This window comes from Pholis gunnellus (genome assembly GCF_910591455.1).
Source record: "Pholis gunnellus genome assembly, chromosome: 4".
Lineage (NCBI taxonomy): Eukaryota > Metazoa > Chordata > Actinopteri > Perciformes > Pholidae > Pholis > Pholis gunnellus.
The window spans coordinates 23,227,597-23,242,421 of NC_136530.1; the positions used below are offsets into that span (position 1 = coordinate 23,227,597).

The following is a 14,825-nucleotide window of genomic DNA, read 5'->3' on the forward strand; positions in this document are numbered from 1 at the left end:
CGTGTCGTCCAGAGGCCATTAATGGGGAAACAGGCGCTTGTATGCTTTGCTGCAACTTGGTGTTCATCACACGTTTTCCTAAACAAGGAGTGAACAGTAACACTTGGGATTACATTTAGTGAAAGAACAAAAAGGTTATTCAGCCAATCACAGTCTCTCATCAATACTACATCAGTGCTGAAACCTACTCTGCCTTAAATCTGACATCCTTGAGTCTGGTGCCTCCGTTACCCACAAAGCAATGTGGCCGCTAACGGTTCATCACAACATCTGGATGTGTTCTGCTAGTAGCAGCTAAAGTAGCCTTAGGGATATTGTGTTAGCCAAATAATCCAATGACAAGACCAAAATCAACAATAATGGTGCTTATCCAGCTTTGTTTGTGGCTTTTCAGTGGGAGCAAACTGGATTGTGAAGTACCACAGACAGAGTAGGGCAGTCAGACAGTCGTTGGTTTTGGGCTTTACGATAGGGTTTGTTGGCAATAAGTTTCATACGAAAGTATGAAATAGTCAATATGTTTTCCTAAAATCCTAAACTCCATTTGTTTCATTTGATGCTAAACTGTGTTGAACTCATTTAGCAGCTCAGGATCTCAGTCATAAAACATAGTCTGATCCTAATCCAGTTCAACATGAGACAAGGATGAGGGTCAATGTGCCAGCAGCTCGGATGTGATCACACATGTCTAGACCACAACAACGTTCCAAAATGCCTGCTAGTAGATTTAAATCTACTTGGAACAAATACAGTGAAAAAAGAAAAAACGGTGGTGAGAAATACAAAAATGTCAGCACTCATTACCGCCTCTCTCAGACATGACATGGTGAGAAAATAGCTTATTGATTACAGTATGCTCAATATTGCTGACTGGCTATGAAACTTAAAAGTCACTATTAATTATTCACTCTAAGTGATGTTTGATCGTGGCATAGAGGCAGAAAACCCTCACATGGGGGTAATGTAAAATAACCCAACAAGTACAACAGAACTTTAGATATTACACCATCAACAACTCTAATTAATTTACTCTGAACTCATGTCATTGACAGGATGTGCCTTCATTAGGTCTGTGCACTTAGAAGCTCCCTGAGAAAAAAACAGAGGAATCACAGAATGACACTAACATATATTTAACCAGCAACACTCACAAGAGCACAGTGGATGCTCAGGAGCAGCTTTCCTGCTAAACATGGGCAACACTGCCACCTACTGCATCTCTCAGGAAGTGTTCCATTCAGCATCGTAACTCAGAAAAAACTAACCATTTATAGAGGTTTCCAACAGGTATGAGTATTTAAAATGGTAAAACACTAAATCATTAACAGAGGATACACCCTGCACTAATAACAGAGAGTACTATAAACAAACTGCTATATAATAAAGTAAAACATGGTTAAAGTTTACTCCTGCCTTCTGGAAACTGAGGTTTATTGTTTTATTTTAAAACAAGCACCTAAAATACAAGATACACAACAACGTTAAGGATCCAAATAACCAAACAGGTAAAAAAAAAAAGAAAAAAAGATTTGTATTGAAGACTGAAATCCATTCTTACTACTTTTAAAATCATGGTTCTCAATCTGCACATTTAAAACATTGTCTTGTCAAACATACAAATTATTTTCCTTTAAAACCCAAACCAAATAATTTTACATTGCAAGTTCTGTTTCTTATTTCCATTTTATTCTTTAAAAATAAAAGAGGACAAATGAAGACAATAATTCAGACATGAATAACTCCCAGTGAAGTCCAGCGAGTCAAGTGTTGTCCTTTTGTTGGGTGCATGAGGGCCTGTGACACTTCAGCGACTAAATAAGGAGTTCCTCACAGTATCACTCGTCATGATGTCACAATGATCTGGTAATGAGTTTGTCATTAACTTGCTTGATAAATCAGTCAATTGAAAACAATAAATAAATACTAGAGAATGAAAATCATTTATCAGATCTTAAAAAGTTACAAACAAAACCATTTTAAGATGAGACTATCCTACAGTAAAACCGTGGCAAGCCAAGCGCAGTTTGTCATCTATCTAAAAAAAAAAAGACACCGTAACAGTGGTAGATCTTTCTTAAGAATACTGTTAAACTCCAATTGTCTAGTATTCAAAAGTAACATAAGGCAATTTATTAAATACAAATGCTTCGGCAGACTGTGAACAATTCTAAATACCAAATAGTAGACAAAAGGAGTTATGACAATGCTTTGCCATGAAAACAAATCAGGAATATTATAGTAAATGTAGAAAGTGTACGCACATCAGTGACATCATCAAAGATATAGTAGACATTAACAAAAGTACTGTGGGCGACTGAAACATTCCACAGCAAACATTTAACTATACACATTTCACAGTACACTGATTCCCTTTGGCCATTTGAAAACACATAGGGTTTAATTGTTTGCATTATGTCATCAAAACTACCAACAGCTGACAGCCGTCCTGCATGTTAATACAAACCTAATAATGTGGAATAACATTTAAATTACAAACTAGGATGAGGGAGACTAATCAGAAGAAAACCAGGTACATCTTTAAAAACGTATCCTGCTTACAATAACACACTGTGTTGCATTAGGTCTGCCAGTGCCCTTGTAATGTTACCAACCATATGACAGTGAACCATAACTTCATAAAAAGAAACCCGTTAAATATTGATACCAGTCTATTAAACCCTGAAGCTAGCGTTAATGATTACAATAATCTTACATGGAGATGCGGAAAGTGTTGCGAACTTTGCTGAATATAACGGTTTATCGTTTTCTTTTTTACATTTGTATTAGTTACATGAAGTCTTGAACCATCAAGCGTGCCTTCATGCTGCGCTGTTGACAATTCTCAGGCCACCACGTGAAGCCACCACCACGCCCACCGGTAGCTTTAGCAACTGGCGTTAGCCAACTCCCCACATCGCAGAGAGCACGTTTACGTGAACAGTTAGAGGGCAATGAGTTTTAACCGCTTCGCTTAAAAGTAATATGTACGTTCAAATTTCGTCCGACGAATTGTGTAAAAGACGGAATGGTGACTCGCGCCGTCACGTTAGCTAGCTAACGTTTGAAATGACAAATGCTGGAAATATCTGATAAATGCCAACATTGCCCGGCGACTTTGACCACATTAGCCTGCTTGTTAGCTAGCTAACTTGACAGTCGGAGCTGCTATAACCATCATATTTATCTTGGCAACAGCTAAGTATTTTCACTTGTGCAACAATTGTACGACTGTGTTTTATCTACCTCAATAAGGCCGGCACGAATGATTTTACGCTAGCATCTAGCATAGCTACCAGCGTTAGCGTAGCTGTTGAGATGTGTCTGCGTTAACCTTAAGGGCTCATTGCCAACTTTATGACAGCTTTCGCAAATGTTTCGCACAGTAGTACGTTAACACCAGCAACCGTGACAGAAGTTTGCGTCCTGAAAACATGGCATTTAGTTAACAATAACATCATCGTGCTAGCATTACCTTACGAGATATCACGGGTTCTTGCGTTCAACTCTTCAGTTGCAGACGTCTCTACGGCAACTGCCTCTCATTTATACCCCTCTGCACGAGGCTCTACAACTGATTGGTCAACACACTAACTACACGTGCTGCACTTTGCTTCTCTGCAGGAAAAGGCGCTCGGCACATTTTCTTTCTTGCAATACAAATACAAAATACAACCCACTGTGTTTCCTGCAAATGTGAAGCTACCCGGGTTTTTAAAGCATTAGGTAAACATTTTTGTTGACTTTTTCCAAACAAAATGGCAACTCGACGTCATGGATGGGTCCTGGAGAATTATCGATTGGCAGGAATACTGACTGATCGGTGCAAAGTCACCAACCCTCCTGTAAATAGTGTCACTCGTTTGGGTGCCTCTCAGGCAGAATGGCTCTCCGACGGACAGCGGAGGGAGCACGTGTGCATCGACAGGAACGGAGACCTGGATGTGGGCGGAGTGGTGACTTCACGTGCTGACCAAGAAGCGGAAAACTTGGTTTCACTGAGCACATTTAAAGTTACCAGCCCAGATCTACCTGGAAAATGACTACATTAATTGTGCAATATGCCTTAAACGTGTTCCATTTTTACAGGTTATAGAAAATGACACATTGTATGCAGTAAAAACAACTTGTGTAACACCTCCCCTAGCTTCAAAGATTACTGCATTTCACATGTTTTTTTCTGGTACGGTTAAGTCAGGGGAAATGCGAAACGTAACAATGAGCATGACCGACATGTACAATCACAAATGTTTGAGGAATACTTGTTCTTGGTATTGAATGTAGAGTTCACATTATTGAAAAGGATTGGGCGTTGTGCACTTTACCAGGGTAACTCGAACCAGGCATGCGTTTACTTCCTGTGAGCTGGAGATACGGAGGAAATCCTGCACGACTCAGGTCTTTGCTCATCATCGAAAATAATTTAAATAAAACATAACCACCCATGATGGTGAGGACACTGGACTGAACTTACAAACTGTTAAATAATTGTCAGAATATGTCAATAAGTAAGTCAGGATTGGTGGAACCAGCTTATGAAAAATACAACATTGATTGGAACAAATCCTCCAAGTCATTTGGATCATAATTTCATATTTGGTTTCTTGGACCTTGTAGCCTCCCCATGAATTAAAAGTAAACATATCATTTCAGCACATTCAGGCTTACAATGTCGGTTTTCAACACATTGAAGAATTGAAAAAAAGTTGCTTTAACTTTAAAGCTCAGGGAATGTCGGGATTATCCAACAATAACCACAATAGAAAACACGAATAAATCTAAGAGGCTTGCAAAAACATTGCACTTGTGAAACACCCAATATTTTAGCTCATAAATAAAAGGACTTCAGATTTATGATAATCTTAGCCACAAGATGGAGCCATGGGCCCAAATGTGGAGTTTAAACTATATCCTGCAAAAGAGGTTTGATGGCAGAAGCCTGTGGAATGTTGTTGTGGTTTGTGTTTTTGAGATCCAAAAGTGGTTGACTGACAATATTTACAGTTTTCCATAGACATGAGACATTTCATTGTGATGTGACATAATGTTATTTCACTCCCGAAAGCAAACACAGGAGGTTGTGCAGACTCTGTTGTGAAGGCCAATTGTGACTTTTTTACTCTTTCCTTCATAACTCACAGACTTGAAATACAGACTTTTCCGTTCTCCGTGCACCTTGGAAGCAGGCTAGGTGGTGCCCCCCCCCCCCCCCCCCCCCCCCCCTCTCTGTGTCCACAAGACTACAGCACACAGTAAATACATGACAGCGGCACAGGGAGATTTAGAAAGTGAAAGGCATGGCCGGTAAGTCACATTGTCACATTGTCACATTGCCTGAATGAGTTTTGAATGTGACCGTGAATACTGACACAGTGTCTGTTCCTTCCCCTGACAATGACAGGAAGCTCATTCAGAAGGGAGGAGGTCATACAGGAAAGGGCTCTGCCCCCCTGATGTTTCAAAAGTGAGGAGTAACAACAGCTATTTGTTTTTGAATGAATATATAAACTCCTCACACCAAGTGAGGGAACAAGCAACATTTAACCAAGTACATTTACTCAAGTACTATGTGATTTAAAAAACATACTGGTATTACCTTGGTCTATACCCTATAAGAGGGCAACCGAATCCACATCTTTGTGTTTACTAAATGATGACATTACATGGTATGTTGGTTGTCCGGGATGAATGCTAAGTATGATAAGTTTAAAATGCTGAATTGTTCATTATTATTACCTATTCCCAAACATACAGTACACATGAAGGCACGTGAAAGTCTCAACATGTGAATACATTCCGCTCACTTTGGTAAGTATAAGCAGGTGTGAGGGATGCTGACAGAGATTGTTAACAAACAATTTTCAAAGTTGTAATGAAAAACTGGAATAGACAGGGGCAGCATGAATCTGTTACTAGCTAGCTTTCTGTCTACATTTATTCTTAATGTACCCCACATGTTTTTTGGTAAAAGATGGGGAATCTGTTCAAATAACTCAAGACATTTGGAGTGGCCTATATGGTAGCATGTGGTTTGGAATCCAGGTGGGTTTCTGCTTTGATTCAGGACATAAAACTGAAAAGCAATGCAAATCATCCCATCTCTCCTGCTTCTGATAGGTGTTTGAAATCAAAGGGAGAACAGAAACATTCAAAGTCACGGTGTATACCAAGAGACAGCTGGAGTAAAGTTGTAACACCATTGAGAGGGTAGCAGATCCCTCTTTGCTCTGGCCCTCTGATAACTCCCTGCAGCTGAAGCCAGGAGCCCTCCAATAACACTCTCTGCCCAAATACAATATTCAGAGTATCCCGAAGACGACGCTGGAGAGGAGACAAAGAAAAGAGGATGTGTTTTTCTTTCTTTTTTTTGTCTATTGTTATTTTAAAAAAAGGAAAAGAGGATGTGTTTTTCTTTCTTTTTTTTTGTCTATTGTTATTTTATTCTGCCTGTATCTATGTTGCAGCTTATGCTTCCTACTGTTTTATCACTCTGTAAAGCACTTTGAATGGCTTTTATTGAAATATCAGACTGTGCTCTAAACTTGTATTAAACCATTTCATTTTGTATACATTTTATTCTTCTCATTACTGTGGATTAAATTCATTTTTTTTGCCCTTTGTAAAATGGATGTGCTGCCCACGCTTCCTTTTTAAAATACTGACTTCGCAGAATAGAATTTCAGGATATAACATCCTTTAGGTACGCTATGGTCACAGTTTGATCTCACTCCTCTCCATCATGCCTTCAGTAGAGTCGGCAGTTGAAGGCATCATGGTTGATATGGTGATTAATTGATCTGTTATACTCATTCACTGCACGCACTCTAATAGCCATACCACATTGCCATTAACGTGAACACATTGTTAGAACATGACACTTATTTAAGTCTACACTGTCTTTATTGGCTGTATTACTATCCATCCAAATGCTGATGTCATTTGTTATTCTAGACCATCAGCCCACAGTAGCCCAACCAATGTCACACTAGCAATAAGTGTGTGTTGAAGTGACCCCTCGCCTGCATACCAAGTTACCTCTTTCACAGCCACTGGCAGTCGCACGGCCTGTTAGTTACGGTAATTTGATTGATTTTTCTTTCCACCTGCAAATACCCGCCTTACTCCGCCTCTGATTGGCTAGTACTCCTTGACCTTCTTTGCAGAATTTGTTCAGTCTATTGCTGATAAACAAGATTGATGGAAGGTTGGAAGGGTTAACGATTTCAACTCAGATGTGGACATTTTCATACGGATGGCTGGTGTCCTGATTGTGGGAGACAAATGTTTTTTAAAGGAGACATATCCTGCTCATTTCCAGATTCATGTTTGTATTTTAGGTTTCTACTTGGAACATCTTTACATGCTTTAATGTTTAATGTTACCTTTTATCTTTCTCATACCGTCTGTATGAACATGCTCGGTTTCAGATAGATTTTAATGGAATTGTGTTGCTGGGAAACAGCTTGGGTCCGTGTTTGCTTCCTGCCAGCTGATGTCATTCCCACCAGAAATAAACTGGGACACATTTAGAAAGTTTGCATTTAAAACTGTGAAATGGTTAAATATCTTGTGACATCACAGCTCTCTGACAGCTAGTTTAAAGGCACAGTTCCTGTATACGAGCTGGGTGTATTTTTCCGTGGATTAAGCGTGTTGATACTTTGAAATATCAAATACTTTGATATTTGTATAGCTGATTTGTAATTAAAAAAATAAATGAAAATCTCCCTTTTTACAATATGGGACCATTAAAAATGTCGCTACACACGATGCTTGCAATTTCGATTTCAATGTGTTGTCATAATCAAACATTATTAACCTTAACGTCAATATGGAATGCATTTTTAAAATGGCTCTTCATATCAAAAAGGTAGCCGATCCCCGTTCTATAGTCGGGGGCATGCGCACTGAGTGCCGCATGTTGCCTCTCACAGAGCATTGTTGGTCTTGACAGCTAGTGCAATCAACTGGGTCAATCCAAACTCAAGAACTGCGGTTACATTAATGGAATGTGAAGATGCCTCAGATTGCGTGTATCTTTGATGCACTGTTACGCTTTCTATTCCCTTTCCTCTCAGCTGTATTCACAACCCCAACACCGTGCAAATAAACAAAGTGGAACACTTTAACGGAGGCATGCATATGTATGAGATGTAAAATAATTTGATCCCTTTGAGCGTTTTCCTTGTCAGCTCTCAGAAGCGGCAGCGTCTGTGTGTCTGTGTGTGTGAGTGTGTTTTTCCACAACAAAAGTTTCCTTCCTTCTTGTCACAGGTGCCATCTCGTTAGCGGTAAATCACTAAGCTGACATTTATGTTGTACCCAGTCAGGCGGCATGTTCTTTTCACTGGAAGTCTGATATCACAGCAAAGCAATGCAGTCAGTGTTTGTTCCTGGAGAGATTTCACACGGAGAAAATCATTATGCACACAGTTTAGTCCTTGTGATTTGGGCTGTGGGGTGGTGAAAGTTGAAAGCGCGTGACAAAAACGTCTTGTGAGAGCTATTTTTTTTAAACATCCTAATATTAGAAGCCACCCAAAATATAACATGGGAGAAGCCACGATGTGCAATTGATGTTTATTGTGTTTACATATGTAATAATATCTGTCCTCTGTATGAGTAAACTCCTATTTGACTTAAATCAAAAGCAATAATGTACAAGCATTTACAGGAGGTTGAGTGCACTTATTATGGAAGTTTAAATGAATCCATTGTAAGTTGCTTTGAGGAAAAGTATCTGCCAAATGAATGTGATGTAACCTAGGCAAGTGCTTTCCTCTCTCCACAGCCAAACATAACTCTTATATAACCCCCACATGTACATAACCTAAACAGTAAAATAACCAAATTACCTCCATAACCATTCCATCCATATGGAAACATGACTTTCAGATTGGTCGCGTTTGCTTTATCTACTCGCCATTCGAGCATTTCAAACCACTACACTGAGAAATTCACAATTCTTGATGAATGCTATTCCAGAAGCTGCAGATGGCTGTTATTGGCAACAGATTATGTCAATAAAGATATGACCTGGTTTATTGTTCCATTCACCTAAGTATTTAATCACAGCGTCTCCAGTGGTGCCCATACAGATGTTGCATAGGAAACCCAAAGCCTGGACATGGCCCAGTCTGCACTGCTCTTACTCCTTTGATGGTAAATGCAGGCCCAGTTCTAGAGCGTGTCATGGTGTATAAAGGTCTTTTAAACAACAGACATGTCGACTTGTCATATTAGAAAAAGCATAGGCGTTACTGATAACATTAGCGTGTCCCAGTGAGCCATGACAGTGACTGTCTTGTGTCAAATTCCATACCCACTTAAAGTCCGCAAGTGTTGTTTCTTATGGTCTAATCATCAAAAAGGTCAAAGGTCACTTGCGGTATTTCCTTTATCCTAACTACACATTTTGAAGTGCACAAACTAATATTATTGATTGAATTGTAATGCCAATTATGCATATAAATATACATACATATTTATACTGTTTATGATATGTATCGTGAAAAGAATAAATGCTGGATGGATGGGTAAGGTAGCTGCCAAGAGATAGCTGGGAGTTAAAGGTATTGTTTATCTTATTATTTTTTGGGGGTTTGATCCGCGCAGCAGTCAATGTGTTTTTTACTTCATTTTAATGCTAAATCTTATGTGGCACACATTTAAACAGCTTTATACACTAATGGTTACTTATATTTAGCTTTTTCAAAGCGGCAGCATTCCTTAGTGATTTTGTCTCTGGCGCCGCATCAATCCAACAACCTAACAGGGTTTTTAATGTGGTGATTTTGATGTTTCAATGTTCTGTAAATGTTTGCCGTTTTTTATGTGGTCACACACGATTAAAAATACACAGTAAATATATATCTTGGTCCACAAGGCATTCCGTTTGGAAACCAGCACGGCTTTAATCTATAGCAATGCATTATATTTTATAAACTGATCTGTAACCATTTCTGTTACATCAATGTGGTAAAGTAAAAAGTACTATAGTTTCCTTTCAAATGTGATGTGCAAAGTAGCATTAATCTCGTCAAGTAAAAGCACTTTATTGTACTTAAATGCAGGATGTTACCACTATTTGTTAGTTAAAATGTTAACCAGAATTATATAATTTACATACAGATGGATCACCCTACATTCTCATTATCTTTTTTTCAACAGTAAGCCCTCTTTCAGCAGCAATAGGTGCTCAAGTGCACAGCTGAGTTATGTAAGTGTGCAATGATATAGTAAAAAGACTCTTGCTCAGCCAGACATTGCCATAATCTGGCATCAAGGACCCCCATATAGATAGAGATCCCTCCAAGGGCCCTCTTGTGATAAGAGTGACCTACAGCAACCCTCCACAATAACAGTTTTTTAAAGTTTTGTATTGAGTTGCACATCTGTCTGCACTGCAGATGGGGACTGAGCGCTGAGACATTTCAGCACACTGTCGCGCATTCTTAAACTTTCGACTAAAGTGCGTCAAATGACAATGAAGAAGAAGTGACCGAAGGACCTGCTGCCGCTCGTGCAGGGGCTCGTGAGGAGACCGTGCGCCCCGCTTTGGGAAGCTCCGCAGCCTCGCGCACGGTCTCACAGCCTCCTCCCTCTACGCCCCGCCCCCCAAATGAAGCCCCTAGTAAAGAAAAGCAGAGAGATAGTAGTGAAGTGTTTAAAACTGTGAGCGAGAGGGGCTGTTTACGCAGACTTTTGCTGCTTGTGTGTGTATACATCACGTCCGCAGCCGTTTTTCCTGAAATAACGGGATTGTGTGAGTGTAAAAGCCCAGAGAAGAACGACTGATATATCCGCATCCACCGGAGCGACTTCAACTTCAAGCAAGTTTACTTGCTCCACTTTCTGGAGACTCTTCATGGTACGTTCTGAAGAAGCTAACGCTTTGAATAGTTCACACGTAACCTTAGCTTGTTTCTAGAATAGTGCGGTTTATCTAGAGACTGTCATTGTGCACGTTGTCTGTGAATACTGTTACAAAAAATATATATTATTCTCCAACTAACTGTGTTTACTCAGCCGCCCATAAATCCAGCTGGACATCTGTCTCTTGAATGCGTTTACATCGTGCAGCTTTCCGCCTTGAAGCTAACGTTACAGCCTATTAGCTAAGTCTACTTTTTTGGGGACACTTTTTTTATTAGAAAGTGGGAAATAAACACGCGACACAGGTGAACAGAGTGTGTGTCCAGAGGTCTTTCCTTCATGTGGAGAGATACGCTCCTGTGGGATGAAACGTGACTTCTTTTAGATGAGTTCAGGGTCACTGGGACTTTATTTGACTTAGGAAGCTGGTGAATCGCTGTGTATTTACTACCACTAATGCCACTCACAGATGCTGTGACAGAGGATAATGTTGGTAATTGTTTTGGACCCTGGAGAACCACAGTGCAGATAAATTGACACCAATTAACAATGTTATCTATCCGATATGCTGCACTAATGTATTGGCGGTCAGCCTTACTGTAGGTTAGTTGAGGGAGAAACATTTGAATGCAACATTCTCATCTATTCCCATCAATTGCATTTAGGCGTAATACAGAGCTGCAAGTAGCAATTGTTATTCATAAATTAGTGTGCTGAGTATTTATCCTTTAATCAATGAATTCTTGCTGAGTTGTGAAGTCTGAAAAGTCAGAAAACAATGAAAAACAAAGCCCACGGTGATGTTTTCAAATTGCGTCACAGCAGATCCTCACATTTGAGAAGATGGATATATATATGTATATATATATACATTCTGAACATTTTCCATATTGATTTTCTGTCAATATTAATACTTTTAAGTCCCATACATGAAGTATTTTGACAACAGCAAATTGGACTTGTTGCTTGTTCACACGCGTCAAAGATCCGTCTGCATGTTGTGACTCATTTCACAAAGGTGCTTGTCATGCACAGGTGTGAGGGTGTGAAGTCAGTCCAGGGTGTCACACGGTGTGTGAGTGCGCTGTGGTGTGTGGCCACAGGGTCTCTAGATCTGCTCAGAAATAAAGGGCGAAACCAGTCAGTCAGAGAGGGGCTTTTTGTGATGGAAGGAGTGCGAGGTTTGGTGGTTTGTTAGTCCTGAGCCTGTAACGTAAGAGCTCATTTAAGGTCCATCCACCACGTCATAGCACCACATACACGTCTGGATGAAAGTGTCCGATAAGTCTTAATATTGTAACACACATGCACACACACACACACACACTCCGCCTCAGCCTTTTGTGCCGCCGCTCTCCTCACTCATGGCTTTGTGATTACGGTAACACAGTATATGCCCTCTGGACCGACCTACACTTAACTGCAGCATATGCACACGTGATGACACGGATACGAGCCGGGCCTTTAACATCTATGCACACGTGATGACACGGATACGAGCCGGGCCTTTAACATCGACGTGACCACAAGTATGCAGCTGGGTTTCCGTAATGTGCGGTGGTGTGTTCGGGGTCTTGCGTGTTTTGATGTACTTTCCAGATCTTCCTCCTGGGTGAAATAGTTGCTCGGCTTTAGACGGCCGGGGTTAAAGAGAAGTCACATGAGGTGATTTGAGCTGTTGCTGCAACAAAACCAGCGCCGCGGTTAAAACAAACCTGCACACTCGACCCAAAACAAGTTAGGAGATGGTAAGCTTTGTGGCCCGGACTGTGACTGTAACAGTTAGTTTGTTTTTGGATCAGGTATTTTAATTCACCAACAGAGTAGGAGACTGCTTTCTTTCAGTCTTTTCCTTTTGATTTGGTCTTCACCTCACACTGACAGCACAGTTTTCCTTCGTGTAGTCAGAGAGGAGATGAAGGTCGAGTAGAGGTGTTAATCAAACAGAGGGCACTGGCTCTCCTTGACTCGCTGAAAGTGCAATATTTGTCACGATCTTCCAAAATGACTTCCTCGGCCCGCTGGCTCCCGCGCTCTGAAAGGCCTCTTTGTCTTTGCGCTCTGCAGCGCAAGCTCGCTTGCGCTGCAGAGCGATGCACCTTAATGCTTTTGTGCATCACTTCCCACACAGCCTCTATGGTTCACCACGAGTCAGATAGCTGCACATCTGGTTGTTCTGTTGTGGCAGTGTGCCAGTCACAGACGCTGCAACACCTTAACTACACGGGTTTGACATTCAACTCGAGCTACAGTGTTGTTGTCTTTAGAATCAGATGTCACTCAGAAAGTTTGTTTGACTTTTCTCCTAAAACATATATTACAACCCCTCTGTAACAAGAATTATGTTGGATATAATAGAGTCGAAATGTACAAATGTATTGGTCTGAAAACCCTCTGCTTCTCTACTGTGATCCTCACTGCTCCCTGCATTGATGCAGGGTCAATAATATCTAATAATATCTGATGCCAAAAATCAGAAGTGTGATCATGTGGTTAAATGACCAGAATGTGAAATCTCACAGTAACAAGTAGTGGTAACCGCAGCGCCAGATCACTGATGTGAGGAGGGCTGTGATAACAGATGGCACCAAAGGCCTTTACAAATATAAACAACACAAAAATGTGTCCATGTAAATATAAATATAGGTGCAATTCAATGCGTGACGTGGGAAAGCTCAGAAAAATCCACCATGTCCTGGGAAAACAAAATAATTGTGAAAAGAAATCGCCCCGCATGTGTAAAGGCCTTAAAGCAATGACTCACGGCGTTGACCCTCCACGGCTGCTTAACTTTCTATGTGACCATTGGAATTGAAGTGATATAGCGCCCACCTTCACAGGTGTAGCACCAACCAAATTACAGTACAGAACATTGCAAGTTCAAGGCACATGTCACTTTAGTTCAAGGCACATATTACAGTGCATGGACTTATTGCTGCATCATGTAGTCTGTGTCTGAGGTCAGATTGCTGCAGTGAAAGCTTGAGGCGACGTCATGCTGATTAGCGCGGTGGTGCTAAGCTGCTTACCCGAGACCCCACCGGAGCGTTCGCTGTTTCCCGGCGCTCTCAATTAAAGCGCTGTAATAACCTGTGGCATGTTCCAAAGTGTTTCACACCCAGCGAGCCAGTCAGCCGTCCCACGCTCCTCACACACTGTTGACCGGCCATGGGCGGCGCGGCAAAGGTGGTCCCAGGATGCATGACCCCCCCCAATTAACCCCCCTGGATTAATCCCCTGGGCTCCAAACTTCTGCTTCTCTCGTCTCATCTCATCACACCCACGGGGTTTTATTAAGCCGAGCCCAGCTCCCCGCTGTGTGGCCACGCTCAACACAACCCCTTCTCCTTGGTTTGACTTTTCTCTACTTTTGTTCACTTTGCAGCTGCGGCTTGACGCTGACTTCCTGTTGACTGCTTCGTAGAGAAGGAAGCCCTCGTGAAAAGCAGGAGAAAGTGCCTGTTCACTCAGCATCCTCATACTGGAAGCTGCAGGATGGCGAGAAGATTCCCCATTCCCTTGTTGCTTCTTGCGATTTGCTGCCTGGCATCTGCAGGTAAGTTCCTCTCATTGCTCAGCTACACGTGAAGCTAATCATCAGATACACATTCGTGCAAATCATTTAAATCCTCATTGGTAGGAGCCAAAAGTCAAACCCGTGCAACTCTGGTATCAGGAATAAAAAGACACTGAGTGTGCACCAAGCCCTGCAGCGCTGTGTTGTCAGACAACCGAAACTTCGCCCGTACCCTGGGATTTTCCACTGTTTCTCCCAGCATGCCTTTCTAGACAGTGCTTGTCAGAGAGTTGTGAGTAAGGGGGATTTACATTTAAGAAAGCGCTGACAAGTTCAATCTAGAAAACACAAACAGTCAGCGGGCCGACACGTCTCTGTCAGATTGATTGGAAGGAGGCTCAGATGCTGCCAAATGCCTCGCAACGTGACAGCAGTT

General features: G+C 41.2%; 1 protein-coding gene across 1 annotated transcript in view; it reads left to right on the forward strand.

Annotated features, from left to right (window-relative positions):
* The first annotated feature begins 10,688 nt into the window (after nt 1–10,688).
* tgfbr3 (transforming growth factor, beta receptor III) overlaps nt 10,689–14,825 on the forward strand; it is a 62,318-nt gene continuing 58,181 nt past the window's right edge. Inside the window, exons 1-2 of the mRNA XM_079158519.1 lie at nt 10,689–10,867; nt 14,258–14,428. Coding sequence (XP_079014645.1) covers nt 14,368–14,428 — 61 coding nt within the window. The 5' untranslated portion in view covers nt 10,689–10,867; nt 14,258–14,367. The remainder of the gene's footprint in view (nt 10,868–14,257; nt 14,429–14,825) is intronic.